The sequence below is a fragment of the Tauraco erythrolophus genome, chromosome 2 (genome assembly GCF_009769465.1).
Source record: "Tauraco erythrolophus isolate bTauEry1 chromosome 2, bTauEry1.pri, whole genome shotgun sequence".
Taxonomy (NCBI): Eukaryota; Metazoa; Chordata; class Aves; order Musophagiformes; family Musophagidae; genus Tauraco; species Tauraco erythrolophus.
In genome coordinates this window covers 116,763,256-116,785,003 of record NC_141466.1, presented here as the reverse complement: position 1 = coordinate 116,785,003, position 21,748 = coordinate 116,763,256, and the positions used below count along the sequence as shown (strand labels likewise).

The 21,748-nt window shown below is 38.7% G+C and overlaps 1 protein-coding gene across 22 annotated transcripts in view; it reads left to right on the top strand.

Moving 5' to 3' along the window:
* Positions 1 to 21,748, top strand: part of NRXN1 (neurexin 1) — a 763,795-nt gene that overhangs the window by 368,207 nt on the left and 373,840 nt on the right. For all 22 annotated transcript variants that reach the window (XM_086630300.1, XM_086630295.1, XM_086630283.1 and 19 more), the window contains 2 exons: positions 4,538 to 4,919; positions 5,439 to 5,629. In XM_086630300.1, coding sequence (XP_086486426.1) covers positions 4,538 to 4,919; positions 5,439 to 5,629 — 573 coding nt within the window. The remainder of the gene's footprint in view (positions 1 to 4,537; positions 4,920 to 5,438; positions 5,630 to 21,748) is intronic.

Sequence of the window (21,748 nt, the reverse complement as noted above, 5' to 3'; positions counted from 1 at the left end):
TAATTGAAGGAAGTAATTTGATACATCGCTAATGAGAAAGCAAGTAAAATGCTTTTGGCAACACACTAAATTTATACTAAGGTTAAACTCTAAGCCACTGCTGTAAGAAAGAATTTCATAAACATTTGAGGGATGTTCTGTTGTGCTTTAAATCTTGCTTCAGCTGTCCTCAATAATTAAATGTTAGGCAACAAGTTTTTCCTCAAATACTAAAATAGCAGTTGGGATGGGAGAAAAAAACATGACATGAATACTAGCAGATGTTAGAAATATATTCCTATGTATACTTTAGAATAAATTATAGCAGAAAATACTGTGATTTTGTTCTGTTAAAGATAAGGCTTACCTATGTGTTGTTAATAGCAACAGATCTGGCTTCTGGCCCTGATTCCTTGCACAGTACAATATGCCTAATTTTGTGTTAGCTATTTAGTATTTTCCTTTAGTTTTGTGTAGTATTAAATAGCTTTTACCATTGGTTCTAAGCTTTGTTAAAATGGTAACAATTCTATCGAGTTTTTAAAAGGAAAACACCTTCTTTATTAGTCTCTTTTCACCTCAGCAGAACACTGAAGACCATGTCACTGGTAGAAAAATAATTGCTATGGATTCATATAGTTACAAAACCATATTTTCTAGAATCAGAAATTACCAATAGATCTTCCAGAGGTGAAGAAAAAATTTAGTCTGTGTATGTGATGATGCTTTAGGTCGTTCTCCAAGAAAAAACAGATGGCCTAAACCAGTTATTTTCTTTGTGAAAATAAATACATAGTATTGGAAAAACTATACTGAAAACTATCATCATCTTGCTGCTTTCTTTAGCTGCAACTCAAATAATAAGGATACTTTGGGGACATTTTCTAGTCAGAGGAAGCTGGTTAGATCTGAATAAAATGCAGCGTCTAGAACTAAATGCACGTTTCCTGGGCTCCTCATGGCAGATTTCTTATTTAAAAATACTGCTGGTTACAAAACCACCAAGAAATACTCTTTTCATGTTTGGGGTCATTCCCAGCTGCTCAATGCAGCTTCAGAAAAGTTCAAAACATATGTGAAGGATTAAGATGAAAACAGGAAGTTTCTATCATATAAAGTCTAGTCAGGTGAAGTAACTAAAGAATGCAAAATTCTAAGTTCTTGTATTCACTCTGTGTTGCAGATAACTAGTTACTATCAGATATCATGGTCTCAACAAATAGCGGACACACTGGAACAGGCTTCCTAGAGAGGTGGTCGATGCCCCAAGCCTGTCAGTGTTTGAGGCATGTGGATAATGCTCTTAATAACATGCTTTAACTTTTGATCTGCTGTGAAGTGGTCAGGCAGTTGGACTAGATGATCATTGTAGATCCCTTCCAACTGAATTGTTCTATTCTAGCCGTTAAAACCAGTGAGCCTTTTCAGTTGCCTCCTGATCAAGCACAAATGTTGCCTGTGGGTCCAGCTTTCCAGTACAACATTGTATTCTTTCTACATGCCAGTACCTGTATCAGAAGGTGGCCAGTTGACTTGAAATCCCTCTCAGTTCTTCAAGCTGGAAGTTGCCTACATTTGCATAATCCACAGATGTGTCATATTCTTCATTCAAAGAGAGAAAGCCATCCTAATATTTAAGAGGGGAAAAAGTCTTCCTAAACTCCCTGCAGAAAGCTGTGTTGCCAATCTGGGGCCTTCTCCATCAGTAGGAGGGAACTGGCATGAGAGAAGGAGCTAGAAGGAACTTGAAGTCTGATAACATGGGAAATCAGCTGTTAGTCCCAGGAATATTACATTTTCTACATGGAAAATCTTTATTGCCACGTAGCGCTGTGAGTTTTGGGGTTCTTTTTGCAACACACTGTGTTACCAAAGCCTTCATAAGCTTAAGTTTCAAATGTACACAGTTCAATTTCATGTGTAGTAGCTTTGAATTTCCTAAAGGGGTAGTGGAAGAGTTCCCGTATCAGATTGGAGTGCTCTCGCTCTCAACTGCTTAGAACTTTTCTTCAGATGTCCCAACAATCAGAAATGTGGTTAAAATATAACTTGGTAGTTATTCATGTGAAAGGTTACTGTAATCTTTTAGGGAACATGAGAAGAAAATGGACCTTCTCCCAAAAATTCCAGCTTCCACCACCACACACTGTGTTTTCCTTTTTTGATTCCATTTCCTATATCATATATGAAAAAAAACCACAACAAACATCACATTCAAAAAGCTTAAACTGGAGGGGAAGCCATTAAATAATTCAGCCTGACTTTCTATTTTCTACAGGTTTTAAAATATCATCTGTTCATCCATAGATTGGGCTTAGTTACCTTTGACGAATGCATAGTTTGTGCATGGACAAATAATATCTTTCAGAATCATAACTAGCTTACATTTGAGGTCATACAGGTGGTTTTGAAAACTTTACTCATCACAGAAGATCCCATTAGCATGTTTGTACAATTGAAATGTTAGAGGGAGATTTGGGGTGTGAACTCAGACGCTGGAACTTTTTTATCACTATGTTCAAGAAAGAAATACATTTTAAGGTAGTGGATGTAGTGAGGATACTGTGCTACAGGCCAAAGCTTAGTGGATTTTTGCCACGACACTCACGCAATGCCCTCTGAAGTGGCGTGACTGGAATACATAATGTTCCTCTCTAAAACATGATCTTCATCTCTCTGGCTGTGATCCAGTATGCATCTCTTGGCCTTGCAGAAAGTTACAGATTTGGCATTTTTCAAGACAGCTCCCTGACTCATTACTGCAAGGAAGAACCCACCTTTGCTTAATACATCAGGGGAAGTAGTATCTTCAGAATTGATGTTTAGGAACAAGAACATAGACAACTGTCCTTGGTGGTTCAGGTGCCTTTTGCAGTGCTCAGCCGTATGACTGCAGATCCCAGATGCTGATCTTGTTCAATGACATTAGTAGAGTTAGTTCTTATATAGAATGCATCCTGAAGCTAAGTAAGCTGCCTGTAAATATTTATCCTGAATTATTAGAGCAATTTGTGTGTGCGTGTGTGTGCGGCCTGAATGTTGTTAAAGCTTGCAGACCTATTTTCACTGTAACTTCATGGATACGTGTGTTTGTATCTCAGTGCTGTGACTTAACCTGTTCGTGAATCCACCTCGCTGGGCAAAGCCCAAATATCTACATTCATCTTGCCCTTATCACGCTCATGTACACAGACACTTGCCTATAAAACCTATGAAGGTACAGCTTTTTAAGCCTGTCCCAGGGCTTTCTGCACCACTGTTAAACATGTCCAGCCTGGGTCAGAGCTCACACACTCCTCTTGGTATAGTATCTTTAGGGAAGGACAGAGGGAACTTGGCCTGTCAACAGCTTTGCACTGCAACTATAAGAACTTGTATTACAGAGCAGTATTATGCCAGTATTTATTCCAGCTTGGCTAGGTCTGCTGTTCACCTTTGTACTCCATGAGTGACATGAAACAGCTAAAGGACTGGGAAATTTAGGCCATGGTTTACAAAACGTACATTAAGTGGTAAAATTGATTAGTGATAAAAAGCTGTTTTGTCATCATACCCACACAACATGACCATGAATCAGCCTTGTGATAATACTACCCTACTTCTTTAAAATAAGCACGGAAAAATATCTAAGCTCTCTTAGAAAAGGGAGCTCTTCAGTGAGCACAATTTCGATGTGCTGGGTAAGGTATTTAATAAGTAGCTTAAAAACTTACCTGACCTGTATGCACTGTATCCTGACAGTGTTGATCCTTTCCTTCAGATTATCTATAGAGTCAGCAAATTTCAGGCTTTCTGTTGTGCACAAGTCCTTGCATGACAAAGCAACACTCAAAGGTAGCTGGTCAGCTTGGTTTTGGCCACCTTTCTGATGCAAGATATTGGTATTTTCATGATTGCAAGGCACTGGCGTACAACGTTGCTGCAGGCTTTCTGCTTTGTCCATCTCTTAGGCACTGCCACTTTCTGCCATGGTTTATCCATGTGGTAGAAAGCTAGTTGCTTTCAGGGAAGGCTCTGTCCACCCTTGCAGTACAAGATTTTGCACCATGGCCAACGTTAATGTGCCTAAGACTGCTTAAACAGGAGTCCTTCCTTCCTCTTGCCAAATCGTGCACTTTTAAGCAAAACACGTGGAATAATACCCCCAAACTGTTATGTCTCTCTTCCATGAAACTCTAATGTTGTAGTTTTAGCTCTGAGATTTGCCTTTCTGATCTTCATGTTGTGTTAGTTAATTGCACTTGCTTATAGTAAACCCACCTCTGGTTAAGTGTAAATAAAGTGAGGGATTTTGTTGGTAGTTTGATATACTGTGGTATTGTGCTTCAATTTAGAAATCTTATGGTTGGCCTTATCTAAACTTACTGAACTCAGTGGAATGGCTTCCCAGATGTTGGCCAATAGTTTGGATGAATTTAGAATAATCCTTTTTTGGAGCCAAGAAATGGCCTTACACATTCTGAAAATTGTGATATTGATGCAGATCCTTAATCACATGATGTGCTTTTTGATCTCTCATTTCAGACGTTAACATGTGTTTTCTTGTTACTGTTTAAAGGTCAAATGGCTGGTGATCACACACGACTGGAATTCCACAATATAGAAACAGGAATAATAACAGAACGGCGCTACTTGTCTTCCGTGCCTTCTAATTTCATTGGGCATCTACAGAGTCTCACATTTAATGGCATGGCGTACATTGACTTATGTAAAAACGGAGACATCGATTATTGTGAGCTAAATGCAAGATTTGGGTTCAGGAACATCATAGCAGACCCTGTAACCTTTAAAACAAAAGCGAGTTATGTTGCATTGGCCACACTACAAGCATATACATCTATGCACCTTTTTTTCCAGTTCAAAACAACCTCTCTGGACGGATTGATACTTTATAACAGTGGCGATGGAAATGATTTCATTGTGGTTGAATTAGTAAAAGGGTATGTATGGAATAGCATAATGAAAAAACCAGTCTATTCGAAGTGTATATACAGGAGAAATAGAAGAGAAAGTTAAGGATACAAATCTTTATCTGATTGGACACGTACGGTTGATGAATGTTTCTTCATGTTAAACTTCATATGCTTTATTGTGGTGTTTTCTTTCAGATGAAGCTAGATGCCTGAAAAATATGAAAGTAAATAATAAGTATAACTTCTATAGTGTTTACCACAAAGAAGTACTATTTTGTAGCCTTCCTCTTGTTCTCTTTCTACGTATGTATGCATGTGTTGGTATGTGGAGTGCTACTTACTTTGCAGAAACTTGGGACTCTGTCTCAGCTCATCTAAACAAATGGTGAATTCTCTGAATTAAGGTTTCCTCACCATCTGGCGTTCACTATAGTTTTCCAGTTTTACCAGGAGTACAAGGAAATAGGAAATACTAGACATATTAGTTTGAGCCCCCTTGGTATCTAAAGAAAAAGGAAACTTTTCCAATTTTTTCTCTTTTCCCAGGTATTTACACTATGTGTTTGACTTGGGAAATGGTGCAAATCTCATCAAAGGAAGTTCTAACAAACCTCTGAATGACAACCAGTGGCATAATGTGATGATATCAAGGGACACCAACAACCTCCACACTGTAAAGATTGACAATAAAATCACGACACAGAGCACCGCAGGAGCCAGAAATTTAGATCTCAAAAGTAAGTACAGTAATTCCTGCATAACTTACAGTGAGGGTCATTACAGAACAATAACCTGAATAAATCATGTATGTACAGTACAGTATAATTTTGTAATACCACACAAAGTGTTTTATTTGATAATAATCAATACGATCACAAGAGATGACGTCTCCTTTGCATTAGCCTGACAATGCTAGTTTAGTAGTAGTTCTGCACAATTACGTATGGCTTTAAATGTGTGAAAATGCCATAAGAAAAAAAGTATGAAATGGTAAGAACACAAAGTGGCCCGTATATACCAACAGATAATTGGGGGACTAAAGGAGCTCTAAATGTCTATGAAAAAAGCTTGATTTTTACATGAACATAAGTTGTGTAAGTAGCATGCAGCAACCACAGCCCAAGCTTTACAGTATGACTACAAAGGCTTTGCAGAACTGATAATCCCTATGTTAGAGGACTGACAAACACTTTGACCTGTCCTCTACTGTTCAGTATTCCACATAAATCCTAACTTTTATTGGGAAAATAAATGCAATGAAGGATTTTTGATATCATAAAATATGTTGTAAGTAAAGCTATCTTATGTGGCAGTCCTCCAATGAATCAGTTATAAATACAAGGTGCCAGATGAATTGAACCATGAACATACTCACTTAAATATGTAATATTTTTTAATTTCAATTACAGAGTGGGATAAACTTTGTTTTATAGGTCTAAACCTACACTGTATAAGTCCAGCTAGATTCTTAAGAAACAAACTGACATATATGTATATGTTAAACTAAGTAGTAGTAATCAGTTGTGCGGATGGGCTTCTGAAAAGCTCATTTGCATCAAAGGAAAAATATCTTTTTGAAAGGATATATAAGTATACTTTTAAAATACTGCCTACCTAATCAGACATAAGAAAATACGTTTTGTTCATGTGAAAAATTATCTTGTGTTTTAACATTCTCTAGAAAAGTTCTTGTTAGGAAAACAAAAAAATTTCATAATAGTCAAAGAAAATTTAACATTTCAAAAGCCAGGGTGTTCAAAGTAGATATTAATATTCCATCAAGAGCTTGTTCCTTGCTGGATTTTCTTTTAACTACCTCTGAGTCACAGATAATGAGCTGACCTTAGTAATTATTCTGGATTTTGTGATATTTTGCATGTTTGCTTCACTTGAAAGTGCTATTAAGATGTAAGAAAGACTGTGAAAACTGTATCTTGATGTGTCATAATCTTCAATAAGAGATTCTTTATCAGAAATGCTTGTTTTATAAATGAAAGCTTTTTGGATGGCTCACACTCCATTCTCAAAATCGTATTTAAAATTTGTGCCATGTTCTTTCTCATTTTTACATTCTTGTAAATGTAGTCAATGTTTATTGAGACAATGTAATATTTCAACGTGATTTTTGATACTGTAGAGAAAGCTTCCACCTGACTCTCTCACATTTTTGCAATAATAAGTACTACTTAATGCTTAAGTGTGAGTACGAATACATATTTCATCTGTTGTTTTTTTTCCCCCAATATATTAGTTAGACATGAGTAAGAAAAATAATCATGTTAAGAATTGGCAACTAAGTTAACAGAGTCATTTTATTCTACATCTATTTCAAAATGAATGTAGTGTTTTAGTATGCGGCTTTATTTAGGAAAAGAAAAAAAAGTTTGACCAATATGCTTAACAAAGGCACTAGAGGGCACTGTTATTTCACTAAATGCGCTGCTTAGTGCATTCACCGAGAACGCTCATCAGCGAGAATAACCTGTAAAATCCAACATTCCTTTGTTTTCTTCACTTTGAAAATTCTACTTTTGCTTTACCCTTTGAAGTAAAACTGTATCCATAGCTGGTGCGTTTTCTAACCTTGAATTCCGTTGAAAAAAAACTGAAGAGCATGAAAAAACATACTGAGATTTGAAGCGAGAAAGGTGAATTGTATTAGATGCTGATTTTCTGTAATTCACCACCCGGGAAATGTGGCTAGTAAAAGAATAATAAGCCTGACATACTCAGTACAGTAATATATAGAAAGCATCTTTCTCAAACTCGTCTAGTGTACACAGGTCCTCAACCTCTGTCGTCTCAGAGTAGTATGTTTCATTTCTTTTTTTAATGTATTCTATTGCATTTTGCTGGATCAGCTTCCTTTAAATATGGCACAGCATACGTCATGAGAATTTTTGTTGGATTTTTGGGGGAGTTCAAGCTGCTACATTCTAGACAGCAAGCTAAAAAGGAGAAAAAATAGCCTTTCATTATTGTTTTTTCTTCCTTTGTATTCAGTTGAAATGCTTCCCTGTAGCGTATTCTTTTCTATTTTATGTCAGTGTTTCTTATGATGAAGTTTATGCTATAAACACTCCATACACTTTGCTGATACAAGCAGCTATGGATAATTCATTGTCCTGTATTCTTTTAGCTCTATTAACAAATTCAAAATTATACTTCTTGCTAGTGATATCAATAATTCTGTTTAGCCAGAGTTAGCATTAGGTGAAATATGTTTGTGTACAGATAGTATAGAATCTACAGCCTTTCTGAGTAATTGCAGAGTTACCGGATTTTAGATGCTGAAATCCAAGCTAATCCTGGAAAGATAAATCATATATATACAATTTTTTGTGAATACACAATGAATTCGATGCAAAGATATGACACAGATTGTGTTGTAGGGCCTGTACAACATGCCAGTTGTCTGGGAAAGTGCACAGTTGCCATAAAAGTATGGGAGAGAATTTCCACTCTATGTTTCCTTTTGGGTGTAGGATTTGGCAATATAACATAGAAAGTTCATTATTACAGACAGGGGTTCCCTGCATAACCTCTGATACAATTTCAGTGGATTGGAGTGGGTGCCTGTGGAAACACTTATACTAAATTCTCTAGCTTAATTATTGGTGTAATTAGATGGGTAAACTGTAAATTGGAGACAAATAAATGAGTGAAAATAGTTCTGTTCCAAGAGCTGTGTTATTTTTCCTAGCAGAGAAAATTAGCAAAGTGTACTGGGGAGCAGTTCTAGCACATAACCCGTGAAGATAAATGAGTCTTAACAGCAAAGGCGATGCAGCTCAAGCCTGCCAACATTCAGTTATACAGCAAATTTCCTTTCGTGTGTTTCTTGAGCAGGTTGGCCTGTCCTGCTTTCAGTACAGCTCAAATGGTCAGCATGGCTACAATTCAAGGCCTTCACAGTGTGAAATAGCTGGGTGGAGGGGAATTCTTGCTGGCTGCACTTGATACTGTGCTCTTGTGGTCTGAGAGGTCTGAGTAAATTTTCTCGCTATGCTGTATCATCCAGGATAAACTGCAGTCACCCTAGTTTTGATATTGGGCTAACTATATTTTCTTTTTAAAAGAATATCACCATCACAAAAACTTCCTACCCAACTCAACATTTATGGTTTAATTTTTGCTGCCTGTGCATCATTTCATGTATTTTTAAGACCTGCATTTTTGAATTGACATCCATACTTTCAACCAGTCTCACTGTTATCCTCTTCCACGTGGCCTTCCCAAATGTCAACTTTAGAATCCATTGTAAGTCATATGTTATTCCTGTGCTGTTATATCACTGCATCCTCAAAAATGCTATTCATATTAGGACATACATCAGAATGACCTTCCTTGGATTTAAAAAGAAGTTTGCCAGGTCTTGTAGTGATACAACAAGGGGAAATAACTTTAAACTGAAAAAGAGGGGAGATTTAGATTAGATCTAAGGAAGAAATTCTTTACTCTGAGGGTGGTGAGGCACTGGAACAGGTTGCCCAGAGAAGTTGTGGCTGCCCCGTCCCTGGAAGTGTTCAAGGTCAGGTTGGATGAGGCTTTGAGCAACCTGATCTAGTGGAAGGTGTCCCTGCCCATGGCAGGTGGGTTGGAACTAGGTGATCTTTGAGGTCCCTTCCAACCCAAACCATTCTATGATTCTATGAAAAAACCTGTCTAGACGTCTTGTTGTCTGTTTTGCTTTTATTTCTGTAGCTCTTCACTGGCCTCTGGCTTCCTCTATTCCTTTGTGAGATATGACAGCTGTCGCTATATACGTTTGCTTCTTCATTTGCTGTTTTCTCCAATAATGTGAAAACAGCCTAGTCTGAAGTGTCTGAAAGTAATCATATTAATTTCTGGTATCACCTCAGTGGTTTTACAAATGCACTGAAATATGCTTCTTCAACATACATAAAGACTCACTTGGCAATTAATTCATCCTTGTAAACTTTTAATGCAATTAACTAAATTATCAGTAGATCTACTAGCCTGACATATTCATTGATGATTCGTAATAGTCACTTAATCTATTGATATTTCATTTGCTCATCAAAGTAGATTATTCATGCTATGCAAAACTGAGCTAAATTAGTCTTGATCATAAAGAAGATTTCTTGTTCCAGCAATGGAAATTGAAATTGTTTCAATGTCATATAATATTTGTCCCTGTTGTTTTATATTGAGCACATTATTATTGTTGCTGCATTATATGTTCTTCTCTATATTTACAAGGTCTCTATCAATGGCAGTGATCCTTCATGTTTCTATTACTAAGAAACAAATCTTTAAGAAGCACAGAAAATTATTTTATGTAAAAATACAGATTTGTACAAACAAACAAGTATTAATGCTTAAATTTCTCAAATAAACATGGATGAGCTAATTGTAATGACCTTGCCAGTGGGCTGTGAACTCTTCATGCAGAAATAATATTCTGTTCCAAATGCTGAGTTCCAAATACTGTCAACAGCAAATAGATCTTCCTAATGTGACCTGTTGGAGTAGACAACGGCAAATGCAGCTGTTGTCTTCATGATAGTGTTAGGGAAGCAGCCTCTGTATGGATGGAAAAATAAGGGACTTAAAACTGAGAGCTCTTCTTTGAGACTTCCAGTGTGGTGAAGATATACAGGCAGATGAACAATAGGTGATTAGGCAACCTGGTCTGATGCAAATTCCTTTATCCTCCTTTCTTTGCAACTTGTCACATATTGCTTCTAAACCTCTATGGTGTCTACTAGACCGTGAAAATAATTTTGGCAATGCTAAGCCTTCAGAAACTGTATCCAAATTTCCAAAATTATGAGATGGGGGAAAAATTAAAAATCTACTCCAGTACTTCTGGATTTCATAAAAATTGAAGAAAATACTCTAGTACTTGTGCTGAGCTTTGTGAAGTCAACAACATTGCAGTAGTCTTTTGGATCAGTCCATGGTGAGAGAAAGTTTTTGCGTTCTGCTTCTTCTCCCCTGCTCTTGTTGGTCTCTTATATACAAATGTATAGATTTGCCTACATTCCTACAGCTGTTTGGCATGCAGGTTATTACCATTGCTGATATTGGAATTTCTTTCAAGCCCTTCTGGAATACTAAATGTTATGCTCAAGATAATACAGGAAACATGTATGGTCTTCAAACTTACAAAAAAAAAAATCTGGATAATCAGTGTAAATACATCCCAATGAATCCTAGCACTGTCCCCAGCCAAGAAGCACATCCTAAACTTGTTTTCAAGGTGTGCTGCTGTGGGTATGAAGGTGCCACTCTCATAGATCTTGGTTTTCTGACTGAGCAGTCCTTTTTGCAAAAGAGCTGCTTCGTGTAATATCCTCAGAGTCTGAAGGTGATTGTCTCGATCAAGAGGTCGGTAATATTGTATAAAGTTTCCCTCTGCAAACTGATATTCGAAATTAAAACACTAACATCTCAGCTTTTTGGTAGCTTTATGTGGACAATCTTTCCTGAAGTACTAACTAAAGGAAAAGTTTTGTAGATGATGATCTCTGAGGTCTAGGATACCTGTTCAAAAGAGGAGTTCCTCACTGTTTTGAAAACAAGATCTTCTAAGAGCATGTGTTGGCTATTAAAGCAGAGAGTGAGTAAATTATTTCAGAAGAATATCAGGAGGAAGGGAAATCTCAGTATACTATGCCATAAAATGCCTGCTTCATTAGATTTTGTCTATTTTTCAAGTGTATGCAATGTACAAAAGTGGTCAGAACAAGAAAGAATGAAGGACGTTTGCTGTGCTTCAGTGCCTCACCTCTCCACCACAACCATCCCCCTCATGCAGAGTAATTGGCATAGCATCAATTCTGTGGGAGATGGATTACCACACACATTTATATGGCAATTAGATTTCATTATTTATCATTTAACATGCATCACCAACTTTCCTCACAGTCCATTGGACAAGCAGACTGCTTTGATTTTAAATCTGTTTATTCTTTTTCAATGCCAATGCTTTCCATTTAGTCTTCAGGGGGAGAAAAGAAGCAAAGAGAAATAAAGTGGCTGGGAATCTCAAAACTGTTATTGTCAAGAAAATGTTAAATATCTTTCTGTAACTGTTTCTTGTTTGAGAATACATGTTGTTTGAGAACAAGGTTGTTGGGGGAAATGGGGGATTTTAACCTGGAAGAAATCTAGAGGAATGTTCAGACTTGAGCACTTACCTTTTGAGTATCTACTTCTGTCTATCGAAAACTTAGCTGCTAAGGACTTTGTCATGTCGTTGCCGTTTCCCTCCCACGCACACGCTTTCTGTCACACAGCTTTACTTGCTGGTGAAACATAGGCATATTTGCATAACCATTGAGCCCAAAAGTGTAATAGCAATGAAAACTGAGCACCAAGAGGTGAATGCAGAAGTGGAGAGAACATCCAGCAGAGCCGAGATGTAAAACAGTGAGCAGCATAGCGATGGCATGAAAAGAAGTTTCTAGACTGAAGCACATTTGTACCAAGTGCAGTTTTCCATGCAGTTATGAGAGTAGCGTGGTTATGACTAGCATGATGGAACCAGGAGACTTGGAGAAAGGTAGAGCAGCAGATACATCTCCAGTATGGACTGCTGTAGAAATTGGCAGCAAGAGAAATCTGTAAGGTGCTTTTCCTGGGGCACCCATCAGCTGTAAGCTCTCTCTGGTACCTCTTAGTCCTCACTGCCTTTTTTCCTCTCGGTGTGGATTAGGGTGCAGTGCTACAATGAAATTGTAAAAGGAACAATATCAGCCAAAGAAGGAAATATCTTCAAAGTTAAATTCTCTTGAAAAATAACTACAATATGTCCTACATGCCAATAAGAATGACTAAAGAAAACCCACAGCACCAGCATTTCTGTGCTGGTGATTTCTTTTTTTGAAAACCTTTAATGAGCTATTCAGGGAAGATACTAAAAGCAGTGTAGAATTCGGCTGAAAAAAATCAGTTTCTATATTCCTTTCCAAAGAGCAACTTGCTAACCCATAAATTCCTTGTTTTGCCTGTAATTGTTTTGCCTTGCTTGGTTATCAGTACAGGGAATGTGGAAGATGGAAGGCACCACCTGTCACATCATATAACTGCCTGTCACCCAAAGCATTTGAAAGGACAGATAACTGTGCAGAGCCTGGAAAAGTAAGCTATCTGCCCTTTCCCTGCTTGGGTGAGAGAAAGTCTAAAAGTGATGGAATTCATCAATCCAATAGGAAAAATATTTGAAAAGCCTACTTTTCTTAAAAAAAAAAAATATATATATATATATCACATCAAAACCAAGAGACTTCAACCACAAATCAATACTGAATCTACAGAATGGACTCTTTGAAGTGAATAAGTGGGCATAAAACACTAAGTTTACATGTTCATGTCTTCCCTCAAGTGCCCTTGCAAGTGGTAGACAAAATTCAGTCATATTTTGCTCTAGCACCAAAAAGGCCTGTGAATGCACAGAAAGTCCATATTCTCTACTGTAAAGGAGATTTGAAAAGCCATATGCTGGAGCGTATGTGCTGCAGAAGCTGTGTGGATGTAGCGTTTGAGTCTTTGTCAACTGTCCTTCTATTTATTATTGGGTTATGATCACAGCAGGTTTCTCAATTTATTCAAAAAAGAACAATTATATTTCATCAACATTTTTAAAGGATCAAATAATTTTTTTGATATGGAACAAAAATTTAACATTTAGTCATGAATAATGAAAGTGGGAAGAGACTCTAGAATCACCACTCATCTGCTATTCAGGCCCAATTCCTTTTTGAAGTTGTGTGTTGAAACCCCATATCTGAAAGAAAAGTCCCCACTCTGTGCTGCCTATTGCACAAAGTAATTAGTAGGTAGGTGGTGGTGTATGTTGGAGAGGGAAGATTCTCTTTAAGGACAAGCAGGCTCCTGTATTTCACTGAACGTCACGGACATCTAGATGCTTACTTGACATTTTCATTTGAGACAATATCCCTTGATTCAAGATCAGAATGTTGTGTATTGTGATTAGGTTTGTGCATATTCAGCCAGTGTGAGAGTATTTATTTTCACATTTCAGTTGTGAATAAACTAAATACCACGAGTTTCATAGATTTCATAGATTTCTAGGTTGGAAAAGACCTTAGAGATCATCGAGTTCAACCATCCCTAATCCCCATTAAACCATATCGCTAAGTAGATCATCCACCCTATTCTTAAACACATCCAGGGATGGGGACTCAACCACCTCCCTGGGTAGCCCATTCCAGTGGCTGACAACCCTTTCAGAGAAGAAATACTTCCTAACATCCAGCCTGAATCTCCCCTGACTAAGCTTATACCCATTTCCTCTTGTTCTATCACCCAACACTAATGTAAAGAGCCCTTCCCCTACCTTCCCACCATCTTTTCTCAAGTATTTGTAGGCTGTAATCAGGTGTCCCCTCAGCCTCCTCTTCTCCAGGCTAAACAGCCCCAACTCCCTCAGCCGCTCCTCATAAGTTTTATTTTCCAGCCCCTTGACCAATTTAGTCACCCTTCTTTGGACTCGCTCCAGGAGCTCAATATCTCTCTTAAAGCGAGGGGCCCAAAACTGGACACAAAAATTTTTTTTATATCAAAGAGTAACATGATCCACTGAAACCAAAATTGACATTTATGTGATCCATAAGTGGAGTTGGGACTGTGTAGGTCTTCTTATGTTAAGTTCCACCTGGTACTTCGTTGTGCAACTATTAAGATATTTATTTAAGATATTTAGATATTTGAGATATTTAAGATATTAAGAAAGTGATTTCTATTGATCTTGTAACAGAAAATTATCTGTTTTATGAAGAACTTGAAGAAAGTGAGCACTTTTTTCTTTCGAGATTAGACTTTCCCTATGGTATTTCTCAGTCTTTGCAGTCTTCGTTCCTCTTTGCCTGCCTGAGGGAAGAAGCTGTTCTGTGCTTGATCATTTTGAAATAGCGTATTTGGAGAAAAGTGTGCCTGACACCTTGGCTTCACCACAGCCAGATGTTCCTTTGTGTTTTCATATGTCATATAACGGAATTGAGGAAATGCCTGTTGTGCTTTCAGAACCCACCATGTTATGTCAGGGCTATCCATCTCTTTCTTGGGGAGTAATATTGCTCTAGTACACTGCAGAAGCACTCTTGTTCCTAGCGGTAGTAGTGATTTAGTACAATGTGACATTAGAAACACGCCAGAGAAACTTCTAAAATGAAAGAGAAATGAAGAGAATAGCTGAAAGTATATTTGAAACCAGCAGCACGAAAAGACGTGGAGAGACAGAATCTCTGCTTTTGGAGAGAGTGATGGATTTGAAGGTGCCTTTGTGCAGCCATATAAAAACATTCCAGAGATATTGTCTTCAGGGGTTATCAAAAAAGCCAAGCCACAATTCCTTCTACTGTTTTATTTCCTCCCTATTGTTTTGTTTTCATTCATATACAGAACCATATTTGAATGAATGGTACTCATTTCTTGTCAAGAATGGTATTTAAGAAATGAACACCTGATATGTACAACGAAATGTACAGATTTCAGAGAGTAAAGAAGCCTAACTGTATCCTGGTTAAACTACTTGTTCCCTGAGCAGTATATACATGTTGTTGTTACCGTTACAAACACTCAGATAACAATTTCCTCTCTATTTGTGCTTGAAGACAATTGTAATCATTAAATTAAATGAATAGGTTTTGCTACCAGCACGTATTATGTAAGAATTCCTGTGTGTGGATATGAATCAAGAAAGGAAGAAAGTCTATGAGATGACCCGTCAGCAATGTCAGTAGCATCAAATAATAAGATACTTTTGCTACTTATTCAGAAAAGAAATAAATAGAACAGCATCTTCAGTTTTTATTTTACATTTCTTTGGTTTAGTATTTGCGAAGTTCTTCTGAAGACATGTAGAAGCTTGGGATAAAAAAAGATGAGTTGTTACGGAAGGATTTGGCAGTATTTGTTTCACCAACAGTTGTGTGTGACTCACTGTTGTGTGGTGTTCTGTGCATTTTTTCATAAGTGTGATTCCAATAATGAATACATTGAGAAGTTGGGTTACTTCATTAGCTGTCAATTTGTTTCTTTGTTAAATTCACTTGTTCCTCAAAGCACAAATCAGCTCTAAGTCAGAAAAGAGATACAATAGGTGTAAATGGGAAAGCTCCTGTTGCAATAAATGAAGGTCCTCATTACCTATAAAAGATATAAATAAAAGATATAAATTAAACCCACCAAAATGTTTTCTTTGTCAGTGCTTATGATATAACTGACCGGTACTATTATTACCATGATTTATAGGTACAGCTCTGACAGTGCTGCCTTGCAGTTGATTCCTCTGGCTTGTAATGAACATGTCGGAAACACTGTAGCATACTCTCTTTTTTTGGCCTCAGAAAAATTAAGAGGAAAAAATCCTCTCAAAATAAAGGGAGGTAACTCTGTGTACCGACTTCTAACATAAGTAAAAAGAGAGCTGTGAGATTAAGGAATACCTGCTCTCAAATAAAGTGCTTTATTTGAAGCTTCTCCAGACATCAGAAGGAAATCTTAGAGCACTGTATTCCCTCACCCATTTCTTTACTACCTGCTACTTCGTTTATGCCAGTGGATATATTTTATATAAATTGGTTATCTTCCTTTATAAATTAAGGAAAGCCAGAAGAGTTATGAGGAGGGAAAAAAAAAAAAAAGGGAGACTTTTTAATTGATTTGATTTAAAAATCAAAAGAAACTTCAGAAGAAAATACGTGCACAAAAGGTAATAGCTAAACTTTAGTTTCAGAAACCGCAGTTAGCACTGAAATAGAAGTATATCTGTTCTATATGTACTCGAGTTTTGTAGGAAACTACTTCTTCATTGAGATGAAAATGAAGCACATGATTAACCAAAATAAAAGTAGCTATGCAAAACATTTGTGGTGGCAGATACAAAAAAATGACCAAGTGAAAAAACTTAAATAGCTTTTTTTAAAAAGAAAATCTGAATTTTAATTCTGGAGCCTATCCCTTAATAAAATTTTGTCTCTGAGAAAAAGTGTGTGCAAAAGCAGAACTCAAGTTACTTTGAACATCAACAAAGTTAAAATATTACCCAAAACATATCTTAAGGAACTGTAAGTGAACAGTAGAGTTACAGTTTATTTGGATCCTACTGAATGTATTATATTTCTGTGCATACAATACCTAGTTGAAAATATTCCAGTGTATATTTTCAGGAACAAATATTCTGAGTTCAGGTTCATATGCTAGCACACTGACCTGGACTTCTACTAGACATTCATCATAACTGACAGTTGCTGTATGACTATATATGTGTATATATATGGTTTAACCAATGACAGAATAAAAATGATTGTTTGGACAGTATACACATTGAGACATTTAAAAAGAAGTTGCATGTGTCATGTAAAATAGACCAAGTTTAACCTTTTTAGAATAGGAGTGATTTTCTTAGTATTGTTTTCTGGATTTTCACTCTTTTAAGTCTATTGGAATCAATTGAGATGAACTATCTCTCTATTCTGAGTTGACACTGAGTGAAAGCACAGAACTTCAGGAAACTTGGAAGGGTTTTACTGTCTAGATGTTCCACCTGAGAAAAAGATGAAGAACCTTTATCATGAGGCAAAAGTTTTTACTTTGTTTCCAGTTCAGCTGGTTGACAAATACAAAGGTTTTTCTGCTGTGAATGAATTACATCCCATTTGTGGGAACATATGGATCACTATACTTTAATCTGTTATGTCTAATATCATTCTTCTGAGATTTATACTATACCTCAAAGCCCTAGAGGAAAGCGATATCTTATTTTTCAAATTATCCATGCAGAATGGAGAAAGCTTGAGGTTTCTTAGTATATGATGCTATAACGGTTGCTAAGACTTTTGGTTGGATGGCTTACAAGATTAGTAATATGCATGTTCCTAAGCTTTTTATCTCCATTTCACTAATTCAAAAACAGTTGAGTTTTAGGGCCGGTATGAAGTGACCAAAAATTTTTCACAGTCTGATAGACATTTGTTTGTTTCAGGCCATTTCCTTGCAGGCAAACTGTAAACCATTATGAACAGCACTGAATTGCACTCCCTTGCGAACAAGCGAGTATGCCAGGAGAACCAGGAAAAGGTGTGACTACCGATAAGAGGGAGATTAAAGTTAGCCACATGGGGTAATGGTGATAACTAGTACATTCTGAGTTCTGTCGCTATAAATCTGCCTACGAAGCTTGATAGACACTTAGGAAATGAAAAATTTTGCATTTGAGGTGACGCAGAAGCACTCTTTGGTACATCCTGTAGCCTAGGCTCCAAAATCATCCCGACTAGGGGACATACTGGAAAGCACAGTGTAGATCAGAATGTATATTCAGATAGTCTATTGAAAATTTATGCTAGCACAAAACACATCATCAATGGGGATTTAATGTATAGGTAGAGTAAGAATTTTGTCGCTGAGTAATGCTTGGGAGTCAGATGCTCCCATAAACACCTTGCTTCAAACAGGTTCAATGCTTCTCAGAATCTCAGATGGTTCTTTTCCTGTGTGCCTAAAGAGGCATGCTCAGAGCATTCCCACTGAGCTTGCAAAGTGTTTGTCTTTTTCTGAGTTAGGGGATAACAGAGCAGGACAGTAAACTCATGCAAGATGTAGGAAACCATGGTTTTGATTCTTTCTGTCTGTGACTGAAAGAATCAACATCTTGCTTGCCAGGAGAAGGACTGAAGCCTTTTAGCTAGAGCTGTGTTCATGCTGCGCACACTTTCCCTCTCTAGCCAAGCAAAGCTCAGATTCATTTCTGCAGCATGTCTTCAGCAACAGGCATGAAACATAGAATCATAGAATCATAGAATCATAGAATGGTTTGGGTTGGAAGGGACCTTAAAGATCATCTAGTTCCAACCCCCACTGCCATGGGCAGAGAAATCCTTCACTATACCAGGTTGCCCAAAGCCTCATCCAGCCTGGCCTTGAACACTTCCAGGGATGGGGCAGCCACAACTTCTCTGGGCAACCTCTTCCAGTGCCTCACCACCCTCAATGTAAAAAATTTATTCCTTATATCTAATCAAAATCTCCCCTCTTTGAGTTTGAATCCATTGCCCCTTGTCCTATCACTACACGCCCTTGTAAAAAGTCCCTCTCCAGCTTTCCTGTAGGCCCCCTTTAGGTACTGGAAAGCTGCTATAAGATCACCCCGGAGCCTTCTCTTCTTCAGGCTGAACAGCCCCAACTCTCTCACAGCCTATCTTCATAGCAGAGGTGCTCCAGCCCTCGGATCATCTTTGTGGCCCTCCTCTGGACTCGCTCCAGTAGCTCCATGTCCTTCTTATGTTGGAGACTCCAGAGCTGAACACAGTATTCCAGGTGGAGTCTCACGAGAGCTGAGTAGAGGGGCAGAATCACCTCCCTCGAGCTGCTGGCCACACTTCTTTTGATACAGCCCAGGATATGATTTGCTTTCTGGGCTGCCAGTGCACATTGCCAGCTCATGTTGAGCTTCTCATCCACCAGCACTCCCAAGTCCTTTTCCTCAGGAATTTCCTCTCAATCCATTCTCCGCCCAGCCTGTACTTGTGCTTGGGATTGCCCCCACCCACGTGCAGGACCTTGCACTTGGCCTTGTTGAATTTCATGAGGTTCTCACAGGCCCGTCTCTCCAGCCTGTCCAAGTCCCTCTGGATGGCATCCCTTCCCTCCAGCGTGTCCACAACACCACACAACTTGGTGTCATCTGCAAACTTGCTGAGGGTGCACTCAATCCCACTGTCCATGTCTCCAACAAAGACTGTAAATAGCACTGGTCCCAGTACTGACCCCTGAGGAACACCACTCGTCACAGGCCTCTACGTGGACATTGAACCATTGACCACAACTCTTTGAGTGTGACCATCCAGCCAATTCCTTATCCACCGAGTGGTCCATCCATCAAAACCGTGTCTTTCCAGTTTAGAGACAAGGATGTCGTGTGGGACAGTGTCAAATGCTTTGGATAAGTCCAGGTAGATGATGTCAGTTGCTCTTCCCCTATCCATCCATGCTGTAACCTCATCATAGAAGGCCACCAAATTAGTCAGGCAGGATTTGCCCTTAGTGAAGCCACGTTGGCTGTCATCAATCACCTCCTTATTTTCTATGTGCCTTAGCATAGTCGCCAGGAGGATCTGCTCCATGATCTTGCCGGGCACAGAGGTGAGACTGACTGGCCTGTAGTTCCCTGGGTCTTCTTTTTTCCCCTTTTTAAAAATGGGAGCTATGTTTCCCCTTTTCCAGTCAGTGGGAACTTCACCAGATTGCCACGACTTCTGAAATATGATGGATAGTGGCTTAGCAACTTCATCTGCCAGTTCCCTCAGGACCCACGGATGCACCTCATCAGGTCCCATGGACTTGTCCACCTTCAGGTTCTTAAGATGGTCTCGGACCTGATCTTCTCCTACAGTGGGGGGTTCTTCAGTCTCCCAGTCCCTGCCTTTGCCTTCTGTGACTTGGGCTGTGCAGCTGGAGCTCTTACCAGTGAAGACTGAGGCAAAGAAGTCATTGAGAACCTCAGCCTTCTCCATATCCTGGGTAGCCAGGTCCCCTGTTTCCTTCCGGAGAGGGCCTACATTTTCGCTAGATCTCTTTTTATCACTGACATATCTATAGAAGCCTTTCTTGTTGCCCTTGATGTGTCTGGCCAGATTTAACTCTATCAGGGCTTTAGCTTTCCTAAACTGATCTCTGGTTACTCGGACAATTTCTCTGTATTCTTCCCAGGCTACCTGTCCTTGATTCCACCCCCTATAGGCCTTCTTTTTGTGTCCGAGTTGGTCCAGGAGCTCCTTGTTCATCCATGCGGGCCTCCTGGTGTTCCTACCTGACTTTCTCTTTGTCGGGATGCACCACTCCTGAGCTTGGATGAGGTGATCCTTGCATATTAACCAGCTTTCTTGTGCCCCTCTTCCCTCCAGGGCCTCATCCCATTGTACTCTAGCGAGGAGATCCCTGAAGAGACCAAAGTCTGCTTTCCTGAAATCCAGGGTAGTGAGCCTGCTATGCACCCTCCTTTCTTCTCTAAGTATCTTGAATTCTATCATTTCATGATCGCTGCAGCCAAGGCTGTCCTTGAGCGTCACGTTCCCCACCAGCCCTTCATTGTTGGTGAGAACAAGGTCCAGCGTAGCACCTCTCCTTGTTGGTTCCTCTACCACTTGGAGAAGGAAGTTATCATCCATGCATTCCAGGAAACATACCTTGTTAAAGCTGTAGTCCAACACTTAAGGCACACTTCAGGGAGGTAGGTTATGTTAGTTTGAAAGATCACTGTTGTGCCTGCCAGAGACACCAAACACACGAAAGAAAGACACAGCCTGAGTTGTGGTAAAACAAAAAAGCATCCCCCCCCTCCTTGGTGTTTAAGAGAAAAGTCTTAATTATGTCCTTGCAAAGTAAGTCTCAGAGCTATGAATTACTTAAATGAAGAAAAGCACTAGCTTTCAATCCTGAGTAAGTTGCCTGACATTCATCAAAAAGAGCGATTTATAATATGTGTCTGTCATCAGAATTGTTTTTGGCAATAAAATTCTGTTTGCTCGGTGTATGGATTGCTGTTATAAAGTTATCTAACTCCCCCTGTTCCCACATGACTAACACAGACTATGAATTTTGGTGGGGAGAATCAGTCATTTCACTGCTTAACAATGGTATCCCTAAGTTTTTCCTTAGATGTGTTCCTAAACCCTTTATTTCCTGGTGTGCTTTTAAATGGATGATCCTGGATATATGGACTTTAGGTGGATCTTGGTGCTCCACTTACTGACTTTTATCCCGATTTGCTGGATCCATAATCAGGATGGTCTGTGGTCAGGTTCCCTGAGTATGCTAACAACGTGCATCAGTGCTAGATGAGTTCCTTGATGGACAGTCTGTGA